General features: G+C 41.2%; 1 protein-coding gene across 3 annotated transcripts in view; it reads right to left on the bottom strand.

Annotated features, from left to right (window-relative positions):
- The window catches only part of LOC129731442 (lachesin-like), a 94,389-nt gene extending 92,586 nt beyond the window's left edge, over positions 1-1,803 (bottom strand). The window contains exons 1-2 of one of the 3 annotated variants that reach the window (XM_055691447.1): positions 1,630-1,803; positions 1,053-1,397 (exon numbers count right to left, since the gene is read on the bottom strand). In XM_055691447.1, the coding sequence (XP_055547422.1) occupies positions 1,053-1,140 (88 nt within the window). In that variant the 5' untranslated portion in view covers positions 1,141-1,397; positions 1,630-1,803. Of the gene's footprint in view, positions 1-1,052; positions 1,454-1,629 lie in introns of all 3 variants that reach the window. The other 2 variants (XM_055691446.1, XM_055691445.1) reach the window with 2 other exon arrangements.
- Between the last annotated feature and the right edge of the window lie 11,308 nt (positions 1,804-13,111).

The raw sequence follows: 13,111 nt of genomic DNA on the forward strand, positions 1-13,111 counted from the left end.
TGACATATACAACAATTAAAAGCTGCTGTAAATGATAAAAAGAAAACCATGAAAGTGACGCAAATGACAAATGTATCTAATAACAGATGATGGTGGGGGCAATGATGGTGATCTGATATAACGATACTTTTAACCCAAAAAATTATACAATAGTTGTTAACGATCAACAAAATTAACGGAGAAGCAAATCATACTCCTCTTTTGGGTTGTTGAGCAAAGATATTATTATTAGTGATTGTTGTAATCCCAATGAAGACTTTAAAATATTTTTTCATCAGATTACTGTAGAGTGTAGAATTATTAGGTCTAAAATGAAGATTGATTACCAATTTTCAATTCTATTTAGAAAAATCTTTAAATGACCTCGCATTTCTATACGTTTCGAATACTTAGTAAATTTAATAAGAGTAAAGTTTATAAGAGACAAAAAATGTAATAATTCATTTTAAAAGTATCAGAATGATTATACTTTACATCTGGCTCCTACTCAAATATAGAGCTGTGAACTCTGCTGATATCTTTAATAAGTCCACCTACTCGCAATTTTGTCTCATTCCATATCATAACGAGTTATATCTTTCATCGATAGCTTACCATACCACTTGCTTGGTGTACGATTGAAACCACAAATATTCAGATATCGCCCTAACGGTGTTATTTTGTTCCACGCCAATCGGTTTGAACGAAACATTCACCACATATGCAAACGATTGTGTATCTTTTTGGTAACAAACTTTTTTGTGAGTAACTATATTGTTAAACATTTGGTTTAATTATGAAATCATGGTTCCATCAGGAATGCTGCGAGGAATGTTCCATCATATTCGCAGTGGTTAATCTCATTTGATTGGCTTGCTAAGCTATTACAAGTAGTACCGTTGAAGAGGCATTGAATTCCAAGCACGGATCTTTTAAAACCTCTCGTTGGTCGCGAAGCTTTAGTTGAATGGAAAATCTGTGAGCTGGGTATAATTGATTTAAAATAGTTTTAATCAACAGTTTCATGCTGCAATTAAAAGGTATCATTTTATTAAAATTAAAAATCAACTCACTTCCCGAGACATCCTTTTGAACACAAGTGGCCACCAGCTCGAGCAGCAGCAAAGCCACCGTCCGCCACATCGCCTGTACCGAGGTCATTGCAGCTATCGTCGTCGTCGTCGCTCGTCACTGACGTTTGGGAATCGCGTAATCAATGGGTGGCTGCCGTGGTGTAGGCACCCGTAAGCAACCGCGTTTAATTACACCGATTTACGTGGAAGCCGTTTTGCACCCGGATGGAGGAGTCTTCGGTTTGCACATATGGACATGAGCTTCGTTAGCGTCTTGGGAGCTTGCTGAGTGTCTTCAACAAATTGAATCCATTAGTTTCGGGAGTTGTTACTTTTTGTCTATTCCTTGTGTTTCACAACCGTGTTATGAATAAAAAAATATCATACTTTTTCCAATCTGGCTAATAAACAGGAATGGAATTAAGTAAATTTCTTCTTAAATTTTGTTTTATTTTGGATGCCCAAATTCAAACTTTTACAAAGTTCTATTAGCATGTTTATTGATTGAAAATCATAAGAAATCCGCCCTAGAATCACCTTAACAGGGCTCACACAATAGCCAAAACAAAACTGCTACCTAATTCCACTCAATCGGTATTCGTCGTAATTGTAATCGCTACTAGAAAATCACTGACCGGCGACCGACCGGTCGCCACTTCACAAACCACAGTGCCAAAGAACGCGACCGAAAGGCAAGGACGACTTACCGCGCACGGGAACTCCGAACCACGCCAGGTGTAAATATTAACTGGCTCCAATTTTCCAACGGCAAGTCAATTTCTAGCAAATTTCTCACCGGCGACGGCAGCAGGCGCCCCGGTAAGGAATGAGCTAAGAAAATTTTACAGCATGCAGGCAGCGTTAGAGTCCTCAACCGACGGCAGGATGGCTGGCTGCCGGAGTGGCCACTTTGCTGCGCATGATAGCGTACGATCTTCGTCGCCAGCCGAGAGTCGAAGTCACTCGTCTGCGGGATTTGCTGTCACTTTTTACCATCCCGTGCACTGGGGGAGGCTCCTGGAATGGGACCGGCATTATCCTTTTTTTGCCAACCAACCGCCCACCCGTTCCCTTGTGTCCATGTTTCCGTCGCCGATTATTGTCGTCTGCGGCTGGTAGTATTGTCGTTGCGGTGGCGCTTGACGATTGACGTCGGTAAGAAATAGCAGCGTCGGTGAAAGGAGTTTGGATATAGAAATTCGTATATTTTCATGAGCAGGTCAAAACAGTTTCTATCCTCGCTGTGACTTCGTTCCGCCCGGTCGCGTGCTTCGACAACACTCGTGGGCTGCCCCGAAGTGTTAGCCGCTGGCGGTGGAAATCATCTTGTCCGCGTTACCAACAGCTTTCATTCATTTCAACAGGATTTTTGGTGTTCGAGGTGACTGGCGAGTCAGGCAGGAACAATGTTTTTGAGCGATTCGCAGGGTGATGACTAGAGAAGTTGAAGGGGGTTAATTCGTGGCTGCCTGCTACTGTGGGGTGTATAAATGTGGCGTTTGTAATACAATGATAATTACGGTCAGCATAGAGGGAAGGCAACCACAAATAGTTCGTTGCGTTTTTCCTTCCGTTCGTGTGACGAATTATGGTTTGTGCTTGTGTTTGTTGTCAGCGACGTCCGACAGCCGGTTTAGTGTGTGACGAAATTCGCATGTTTACACAACAAATTGAACCGTTGAGGGTCAGCCGTTTGCGGAAAAAAGGCTGTTGGGTAAATTCCTGCGGGGAAAAGCATTTTCTAGATTTTAAATGCATGCAAAAATTGTGACGTTGTTTTAGTGCAATGTTGTTCAACGAAATCGTCTTTTTGGCCTTCTTTCAAAAAAGGTATGAAAAACGACGATCTTAAAATCTTCAGTATGAATTCATTATTCTTGATTTAAATTAAAATTGATTTTTCGTACGCTTCGAAATGGCTCAATGCAAACCGTGCCAATGACGTTATCCAATGCGTTTTTGTTTATTATTAGTAGGTTTTATTTATTATTCCACAGTGTAGTTTTATAATAGCATTATGTTAAGTGATAATTTCCTCGTACTAATCTGGCGTGAATCATTACTTTTTTTTTGCATAACAAGCATCCTTGTAGATCCAACTTAAACCACTTATCTAAATTGCACCGCTTCCTGTCTATCCAGTTTTATTTCAAGCTATTCACATACAATCGCTATAAATAGCAGTTTTTTCTCGCTTTAGAATTCGCAACCGCGGTTTCCCTTCGAATGAATTCCTTCTTTGATCGGTTCATGCATGCAGACAACATAAAAAAACATACAATAACAAAAATAAAACAAACGTTAAAGAGTGAGCCTCACATTCGTCCCTTCGCCGGAGGCTTCCACTGTTCTCTGTTTCAAAGAGCAAAAATTACAAATCATCACCCGGCAACCACGGCAAGACAAACACTTACTTCCGAAGCGCGAAATTTGAAATTTCCTAATGAAGGGGAACGGACGCCGTCACACTCCGTTTTGTCAACAGTTTTTATTTTCCATCTGTACTGTACTGTAACTCTCCCCGGTTTCTGTAGTATCTACTCAGCAGACTGAACACTTCATCAAACGGGAAGGTGCAAACGCTGCGGCCATTAAACGATTTGGTAACAATTATCGCTCCTAATTAGTGCGAGCAGCGAATCGGAAAGCAGCGCGAATAAATCAGCGATTTTCTTCAACTTGTTATTTTCGGGGCTAGTAACAAGACTTTCGGTAAACGAGAAAAAAAACCACCTCTACCCCCCCGGGAAGGGAAAATCCGAACTTGCTGACTCGGCTCGTACCCGGTTTGCTGATGTTTAGATTATGAGTTAAAAGTTGCTCGCTCGGTAGACTATGCTTCTGGGAGGCTGGCTGCTGGCAGGATAATCTATGACATAGACGCCTTACACCTTACTGCCGCTGCCTGTTTGGGTGTTTATCTTTCGCTCTTGCTGATAAAGGCACTTTTGGATTTGCCGCTGCGACTGTGAACATCGCGCTAGACGGGAAGTCACTGCGAGTGGCATTTGATATGTGTGTGGTTGTGTGTGAAACAACGGTTGTTTTTTGGGAAGTTTTCGGTTACGAATTATACTATGATTTGTGCATGGTATGTGAGATCTGCGAAAATCAACCTGAAAGCAAAGTCAGCAAAATGACACACCTGATCAAAAGATTGTAAACTATGCTGCATTCCCCGCGGAACGTTTGTTTCTTATTAGAATCGGATCTAAAATTAAAATGACTAAAACTGATTCTAGTAAAATGCTTTTTAAAAATTATATTTTCAGAACCTTCATCCGTGCCTTGATTCTTGAAGCGCAAACTGGTGTCCGATGCAATGAAAATACGTTGTAAGTGTTGTTTTTTTTTTCTTCATCTATAGTTTATTGGACACGGCACAAATACAATTCAATGTTTAACGGCGCCAAATATATCTGGTAGCTTACTTTCTAAAGTATCTTAATAACTAAAAGCAAATTTTTTATCCTCGCTGCCGACTACGAGCTGAAACTAAATCTAACTTAAAGCTAGAATATTTTGCATTAAAAGCACAGGTTTGCTGTTTGATGGTTTTCATTGCCATAGGTAAGCAGCATATTAAATTTGTTCCGCTGCTGGGCCAAGATATTACGGACTGGCATATTGGGTTGTTTCCATCGGGCCTTGAGAGTATCGTGCGGGTCTGATTGCTGTTTCCGGATCCGGGGTCTTAACGTGTTCTTGTCGTTCGGTTGGATCTAGGCGGAAGGGGATAGGACTAAACTGGGGCGTTGATGGATTTCAGGAAAACGTATATAAGGGACATGTAGGATAGGTCACGGCTCGCCAAGACATCACGAACAGGAACAGCTGGTTGCCTACTTTCGGCCTGCAGGGAATCTATTAATCTAGACCTGGCGTCACGGTGTACAGGGCATGACCAAACAACGTGCTCTATGTCGTGATAACCTTCACCACAGGCACAGATACCACCTTCCCCGAGCCCAACACGACGGAGATGCGCGTCAAATCTATAGTGATTGGACATAAGCCGGGACATCACGCAAATGAAATCCCGACCTACATCCAACCCCTTGAACCACGGGTTCGTCAATACCTTGGGGATTATGGAATGTAACCACCTTCCCAATTCCCCTCTGGTCCAAGCATTTTGCCAACTGATGATCGTATTCTGACGTACAAGTGCGAAAAATTCATTAAAAGCAATTGGTCTTTCATAAATATCACCGTTTGTTGCGCCCACCTTAGCCAAAGAGTCCGCTTTCTCATTGCCCGGTATCGAGCAGTGAGAAGGGACCCACACTAAGGTAATCTGAGAAGATTTTTCGGATAAAGCACTCAGATGTTCCCGTATTTTCCCCAGGAAATACGGAGAGTGCTTAACAACTTTCATCGATCGGAGAGCCTCAATGGAACTGAGACTGTCCGTAAAGATGAAATAATGGTCCGTGGGCATTTTTTCGATAATCCCTAGGGTGTACTGAATTGCAGCTAATTCTGCGACGTAAACAGAAGCAGGATTATCGAGCTTATGGGAGACGGTTAAATTGTTATTGAAGATACCGAAGCCAGTGGACCCATCAAGAAGTGATCCGTCAGTGTAGTACATATTGTCGCAGTTGATGTTTCGATATTTATTGGAAAAAGTTTTAGGGATCTGCTGCACGCGTAAATGATCCGGGATTCCACGAGTTTCTTCTATCATGGATGTATCGAAAAACACAGTAGAATCAGAAGTATTTGATAAGTCGACACGGTTTGGAATATTCGAAGAAGGGTTAATATTTGGGGACATGTGATTGAGATACAATGTCATAAAACGAGTTTGAGAATTAAGTTCGATTAACCTTTCAAAATTTTCAATCACGGGACGGTTCAAGACCTCACATTTGATAAGAATACGAGAAGACAGGCTCCAGAAGCGGTTTTTCAATGGTAGTACTCCAGCTAAGACCTCCAAACTCATCGTATGGGTCGACTGCATGCAACCCAAGGCGATACGCAAACAACGATATTGTATTCGCTCCAGTTTGATCAAATGTGTGTTTGCTGCGGAGCGGAAGCAGAAACACCCGTACTCAATGACAGACAGTATCGTTGTTTGGCAAAGCCTTATAAGGTCTCCTGGGTGGGCTCCCCACCATTGTCCGGTTATTGTACGAAGAAAATTCACTCTTTGTTGACATTTTTTCATCAGATACCTCACGTGACAACCCCAGGTGCCTTTAGAGTCGAACCAGACACCAAGATATTTGTGTACCAAAACCTGAGAAATCGTTTTACCCATTAATTGTGTTTGAAGCTGAGCAGGTTCATGCTTCCTAGAAAAAACTACTATCTCAGTCTTCTCCGGAGAGAATTCGATACCTAGCTGTAAAGCCCAAGCAGACAAATTGTCCAAGGTATCTTGCAATGGTCCTTGCAAATCGGCAGCTTTGGCTCCTGTAACAGAGATGACGCTGTCGTCTGCAAGTTGTCTTATCGTGCATGAATTTGCCAGACATTCGTCGATGTCATTTACATGAAAGTTGTAAAGAAGGGGGCTTAAACATGAGCCCTGGGGAAGACCCATGTAGCTAATGCGAAAAGTTGCCAAATCGCCGTGCGTAAATGCATGTGCTTTTCGGACAACAAATTGTGCAAAAAATTGTTCAAAATTGGAGAAAATCCTTGTCGGTGAAGTTTACCCGAAAGAATGTCAATAGAAACGGAATCAAAAGCCCCCTTAATGTCCAAGAACGCAGACGCCATTTGTTCTTTGCGAGCATACGCCAGCTGAATATCTGTTGATATTCGCAAGACAATCATTCGTCCCTTTGGCACGGCGGAAGCCAAACTGAGTATCTGATAGCAGACCATTTGATTCGACCCAGTGGTCTAAGCGACGGAGTATCATTTTTTCCATCAATTTCCGGATACAGGATAGCATTGCAATCGGCCTATAAGAGTTGTGATCAGAAGCTGGTTTCCCCGGTTTTTGGATGGCGATCACCTTCACTTGCCTCCAATCCTGCGGTACAATGTTTTGCTCCAGGAACTTATTGAACAAGTTCAACAAGCGCCTCTTGGCATTGCCGGGTAGATTCTTCAACAAGTTGAATTTGATTCTATCTAACCCAGGCGCGTTATTGTTACAGGACAGGAGGGCAACTGAAAATTCTGCCATCGTAAAAGGTGATTCTATCGCGTCGTGGCCCGGAGACGTATCGCGAACAAAGTTTTGCGCAGGAACAGAGTCCGGACATACTTTCCTGGCAAAATCAAATATCCACCTACTTGAAGACTCCTCGCTTTTGTTGACCATTACGCGATTCCGCATTCTTCGGGCTGTGTTCCAAAGAGTGCTCATTGATGTCTCCCTCGATGTTTCGTTTACGAACCGACGCCAATATCCGCGTTTTTTTGCTTTAGACAAGCCTTTAAGCTTGGTATCAAGCTCCGAATACCGTTAATAGTCGCCAGGTATACCTCCCTTCTGGTAGGCCAAAAACGCGTCGAATCTTTGCGTGTAGACATAGGAGCACTCTTGGTCCCACCACGGAGTGGGAGGCCGTTCTTTGATCGTTACGCCGGGATATTTCTTCGTTTGGGCTTGCAACGCGGCGTCGAGAATCAAGCCCGCGAGGAGGTTGTATTCTTCAAGTGGTGGATGATGTTGAATCGAATCGACCGCTTTTGAAATCATTTCCTCGTATAACTTCCAATCGACATTCCGTGTGAGGTCATACGGAATGTCAATTGGTCGCATGCGAGTTGACCCGTTTGTAATTGAAATAAGAATAGGCAGATGGTCGCTACCGTGAGGATCGAGGATTACCTTCCATGTGCAATCCAACCGTAGCGACGTCGAACATAAGGATAGATCCAAAGCGCTTGGGCGCGCTGGAGGTTTCGGGATACGTGTCATTTCACCGTTGTTTAAAATAGTCATGTCGAAGTCATCGCAAAGGTTATAGATTAAAGAGGAGCGGTTATCATTGTATGGGGAACCCCAAGCCACGCCATGAGAGTTGAAGTCTCCCAAAATCAAACGTGGCGAGGGAAGAAGTTCTATTAAATCAAAGAGCAGCCGTTGCCCAACCTGTGCTCTGGGAGGAATATATATTGAGGCAATACAAAGCTCTTTACCTTGTATTGTCATTTGACATGCGACAACTTCGATGCCTGGAATCGAGGGGAGGTTAATACGATAGAAAGAATAGCACTTTTTAATCCCTAAAAGTACTCCTCCATATGGGGTGACTCGATCAGGGCGAATAATATTAAAATCATGGAAGTTGAGATCAATATTTGAAGTAAGCCAAGTTTCACAAAGGGAAAATGCATCGCATTTGTTTTTATTTATCAAAACTTTAAACGAATCAATTTTTGGTAAAATACTTCTACAATTCCACTGTAAGACAGAGATAGAATCCTTCATATACGCAGTTGAATTAGACATCGATGGATACAATCGCTGCAAGGAGGGGCCATTGGGCAGTCAACTGCTTCAAAAATGATCTAACTGTTGGGAGGAATGCTGTAAGAAAAATTTTAATTGGATCGGGTACATTGAAATTTTCAAAAATCCAGTCCACAATGTCAGAAAATTTCACTAATCCAGAGTTTCTTTTATCAACTGGATATGCAAAAGGAACAACTGGGGTTTTAGATGTTCCTGGCAGTGCTGGGAACTCTTTCTGGGACTTTAAATTTGCAAGCCCAGGAGGAGTTTGCTTCGGTTTTTCCGCAGCACTGTTTGGTTTGTTCGTAATTTTCATTACACTTTGGGAAATCTTAGAACCTTTACGGGGAAGTTTAGGAGAAGAAACATTTTTCCTCTTCCTAGACTCCCCAGGATTGGCATAAGATGTTCCCGCTGGTGAATTGTCAGAATCGGTTTCATCAGAGGGCAACAGATCAAAGGGGTTCGATGTTATGGTAGAAGTGGTCACGGTCTTCTTCAGCATCTCAGCATAAGAACGCTTTGAACGCTCCTTAAGTGACCGCTTGATTTTATCTCTGCGCTGCATGTACACCGGGCATGTGGAGAGCTCATGCTGGTTTTCCCCACAGTGAATACATTTTTCAGCATTAACACTGCAAGAATCTTCCGCATGAGTCTCCCCACACTTGCTACATCGTGCCTTATTGCAGCAGTAGGCGGCTGTGTGGCCTAACTGCTTGCAATTGGTGCAATTCATAACACGGGGTACATACAATCGCACAGGCAGACGAACCCGGTCGATCGAGACGTGGCTAGGGAGTGCAGATCCGGCAAACGTAACGCGAAACGAGTCTGACGGAGTGTAAACTTTTTTACCGCCGACGAGAGACATGGACCGCAATTGCTTACAATCCAAAATCTTCGCCTGTGTTTCGGTATTTTTGAAGCAACCGGTTGCGCTTTTTAGGATACACTCGACAGACAGACTCGAATCGGTTATGACACCGTCGATCTCCACGTCTCGTGCGGGTATGTAAACGCGATACTCGCGTGTGAAGAGCTCAGAGCAAGCGATAGCATTGGCCTGTGCCAGATCACTGACCACGACACGGAGCTTGTTAGGTCGGACCTTGGAAATTTCGGTCACGGCCTTGTACCCCTTCGTCAGGTCTTTTGAAATTTGCAGTATGTTTAATCGCTTCGAATTCACTCCTGCCTTTGGACGAAAATAAACAGTATAGCTGCCCTGTTGAGATCCGTCCGGGTAAAGCCTGGGGCGAGGGGGGACTGGAAAATGAACAGGGGAGGGGGTAACAGAAGGGTCAGGGTCAGGGGGGTTCGGGGATGGTGGCACGGGAGGCGTGGGATCTATATCCATCGCGCTTAATGTAGCGCACTAGCGCACTAGCGCCGACAAAAACACGTACCTATGTACTTCTTCCTTCCAGCAGTGGTTGTCCGATCGTTCGAAGCTGCACCGAAAGCAGCCAGCAGCACCAGTACAGCAGCACCAATACAGCCACCAGCAGTGAGCCGGGTGTGAGATCACTCAGCACAGCGACACGACTCGACTGTCAACTGATGGCCTTGAATTAGAAGGATCTATTCACTGTGCACAGATCAAAACTGCAGCTGGTATTTTGCACCAATACAGCCAAAGTTGCGAGCCGGGTACAGAACGTAGCGACACAACTCACATTGTAATAGATTGTAATAGAACGACCACTTTGCACGTCCGTTTCTGTCGAGTGTTCGACGCGGAATGACTTTATTGTTTGTTTAATATTATATACTTACACCATAATTGATCATTATTTTGTTGACCATACAAAGGGTTTGTCAACCACCAGTTAAAAATCACTGTGATAAAGCAATTTTGGAGCATTATCAATTCATTGTTTAGCAAAGGAACATGAAAAACGTGTGGATATATTTATTGTACCTGATTGCAATACCTCTCAATATGTTACCTTTCTTGTTCGTTTGACTCGGGTTTTGACATGTTTGTTTGGCTTACAATATTCTCTTGGCATATCTCTTCCTCTAAGTATTGCTAGTTTGCCTATCTATCTCTTAGTGATTACATTGAAATGTTCAGAGTTTGAATCAAAGCCGAGTTCTGAATTCTCGTTAATTTACAAAGCAAACTTTGTTTTAATCTATATAAATAGTAACAAAAATAAAATAGCCAACATGTTGAACCTATAATATCGACGAGTAAATTTATTTTTCATGGATTTTTTAGTGCAAGAAGTTACATCATAACTAAGTGTTAAAAATTTGCTGCAGTACGGTATGTAATTTTTTTTTCACCACTGCTGAAAACGTTCCATCCATATCATATACAAATTGACAAAAAATTGGAAAAATGAACAAAATGAAAAATTACAGAAATACCCCAAATAATTAAAAAAAAAACAAATATTTGAAAAAAAAAATGAAATCTGACGAAGTGAAAAAAAGATAGTTTTATCAAAATATGTTATAGTCCAAAAAAACAAATTTGTTTACAGTATCAAAATGCTCGAAATGTCAAACATATCGTGAGAGAATGAATGGAATCATCAATGTACAAAATTTTTAACTAGAAACAACAAAAACGTTAAAAATCTGTCGCAAAATGTGGGTGAAAATTGAGAATGGAAATAATTGAAAATAATGAGTACAATAATAGAAATAATATACATTATTAACATGACAAATATGACAAAAATGATAAAAATGACGAAAGAGACAGAAATGACACAATTGACAAAAATGATACAAATGATACAAATGACAAAAGTAACAAAATTGAAAAGCTTGATAATGAACGCAAAAATTTAAAAATTTTAAAGAGTGCAAAAATAATAAAAAGAACCGAAATGGCCAAAGTGAAAAAAAAAGTGAAAGGAAAAAGTATTGGAAATAGTAATGATGTAAAAAGTGTTAGAAATGACAGGAACAACATAAAATTATTATTCGAAATAATTGTAGGAAATGAATGTCGAAATATAATAAAAGTTGAAATCAAATATTGTCAGACACGTTAATGAAATGCAATCGAAAATGTATAGCTATCAGCAAAGACAAAAATAATGAAATATATTCAAAATGATAGATGTATAAATAATTATAAGAAAGACAAAGATGGTAAAAAAGTCTTTTTTACCCTTTTGCAGTGTTACTCATTGAGAAGGACCCTGCTCCGTGTTATAGTGCATTTTGTATTCTCCTTCAGACTTAGTAACCTACTTTCTTCCATATCGACTTTATCATATCGTCCCGCAAGCTATCACAGCGTATAACGTGCTATTGTCTATGATATTATCAAAAACTTAGAACCGGGGGTTATTTATTCTGGAGGGAAGATTTATGTGGAAGAGCCTGAGAATGAACCCATACTTGAGTCCTTTTCGCCAACGAATGGCTTGGTTCTACAAAGCTTCGAACCTTGCGGCAACGAAGCTCCACAAAAGTATTGACAACCAACAATGAAAAAAATATTCGAAACTGCTGTCGCAACAATTAACGAAAACGTTGGTGTAAATTTCGACATAAAGCTATTGAAAGTAGAAATAAGCTAAGGTTTTTCCATCGTGCTGAACTGATATCGAAATTTGCGCAAACCTGAAAACTTTCAACTGGAAATTTTCTCGTTGAAGCTTTTCGCAAAGCTCTCGTTGCCGTTTCGTAACCATTGAGAATTATCTTGAATGCTTTCGCCGCTTCGCTATAAAGCGCATGTGCCGTTACCTGTGGAATTCGGACGCAGCCTTTGTGTTATCCTGTGCTTTCAAAGCACAAGTTTGTGCTTAACGAATGTTCTTTTCGTTCATGTTTTGCCTTTTGATTCAGGAAAGTGCTGTAAGAGTTCGCTAGTGGGGTAGGCGCCTATGAAAAAAAAAAATTATTATTTATGCGAGTTGTGACTAGTTCTAGCATTTATTTTCTGGTTACTATACCTAATATATTTGATGATTTTAATGAATGGTGTTTGTTTACGAAATAATTGCTCCAATACTAGAGTTGGGAAATTTTTCTCAAATTTAAACCTGAAATGGAATGCCAAATATTCTCAAAGCATAAACTGTCAATATAAAAAAGCAAATTTAAGCTTGTCAAAATGAGGAAATTTGTTATTGCATAGATTGGCTGAGGCAGACTGGAATAGAAATTCCAGATTATGATGATCTATCTGATGTTGCTTCGCACACGAATTGATCAACTGATAACGCAAACCAAAAATGTTATTCATTCAATTGCATTCAAAGTTCCCAAATCCCACGTGTAATAATTTGCCTCGGATTCCATTTTACTATAGATTCGGAAAGACTCGCGCAGATCAAAACGAAAAAAAAAAATAAAGAAAACATCTCTCCCAGCAAAGGACCAACAAGAGGTGTAAGCTTAGGATTGGCACACTCCAGAGCTCCGACCACAACTGAGAGCTTACTTCAATCAATCAGGACAAAAACCAAAGCATCGACTCAGGAACCGTAAAGCTGAGGTTACCATCGCACTAATTGCTGTAATCAACTATTCTGCAGTGAATCTCAGCTCGTACTACATACTACTGCTCACGCTTCCCGAATCCTGACCACCATATCATTAACAAATGCATCGGAATCGAAGTCTTACGTAGTTGGAGCCGGATATTTATCGGTGT

This window comes from Wyeomyia smithii, chromosome 3 (genome assembly GCF_029784165.1).
Source record: "Wyeomyia smithii strain HCP4-BCI-WySm-NY-G18 chromosome 3, ASM2978416v1, whole genome shotgun sequence".
NCBI classification, from domain to species: Eukaryota; Metazoa; Arthropoda; class Insecta; order Diptera; family Culicidae; genus Wyeomyia; species Wyeomyia smithii.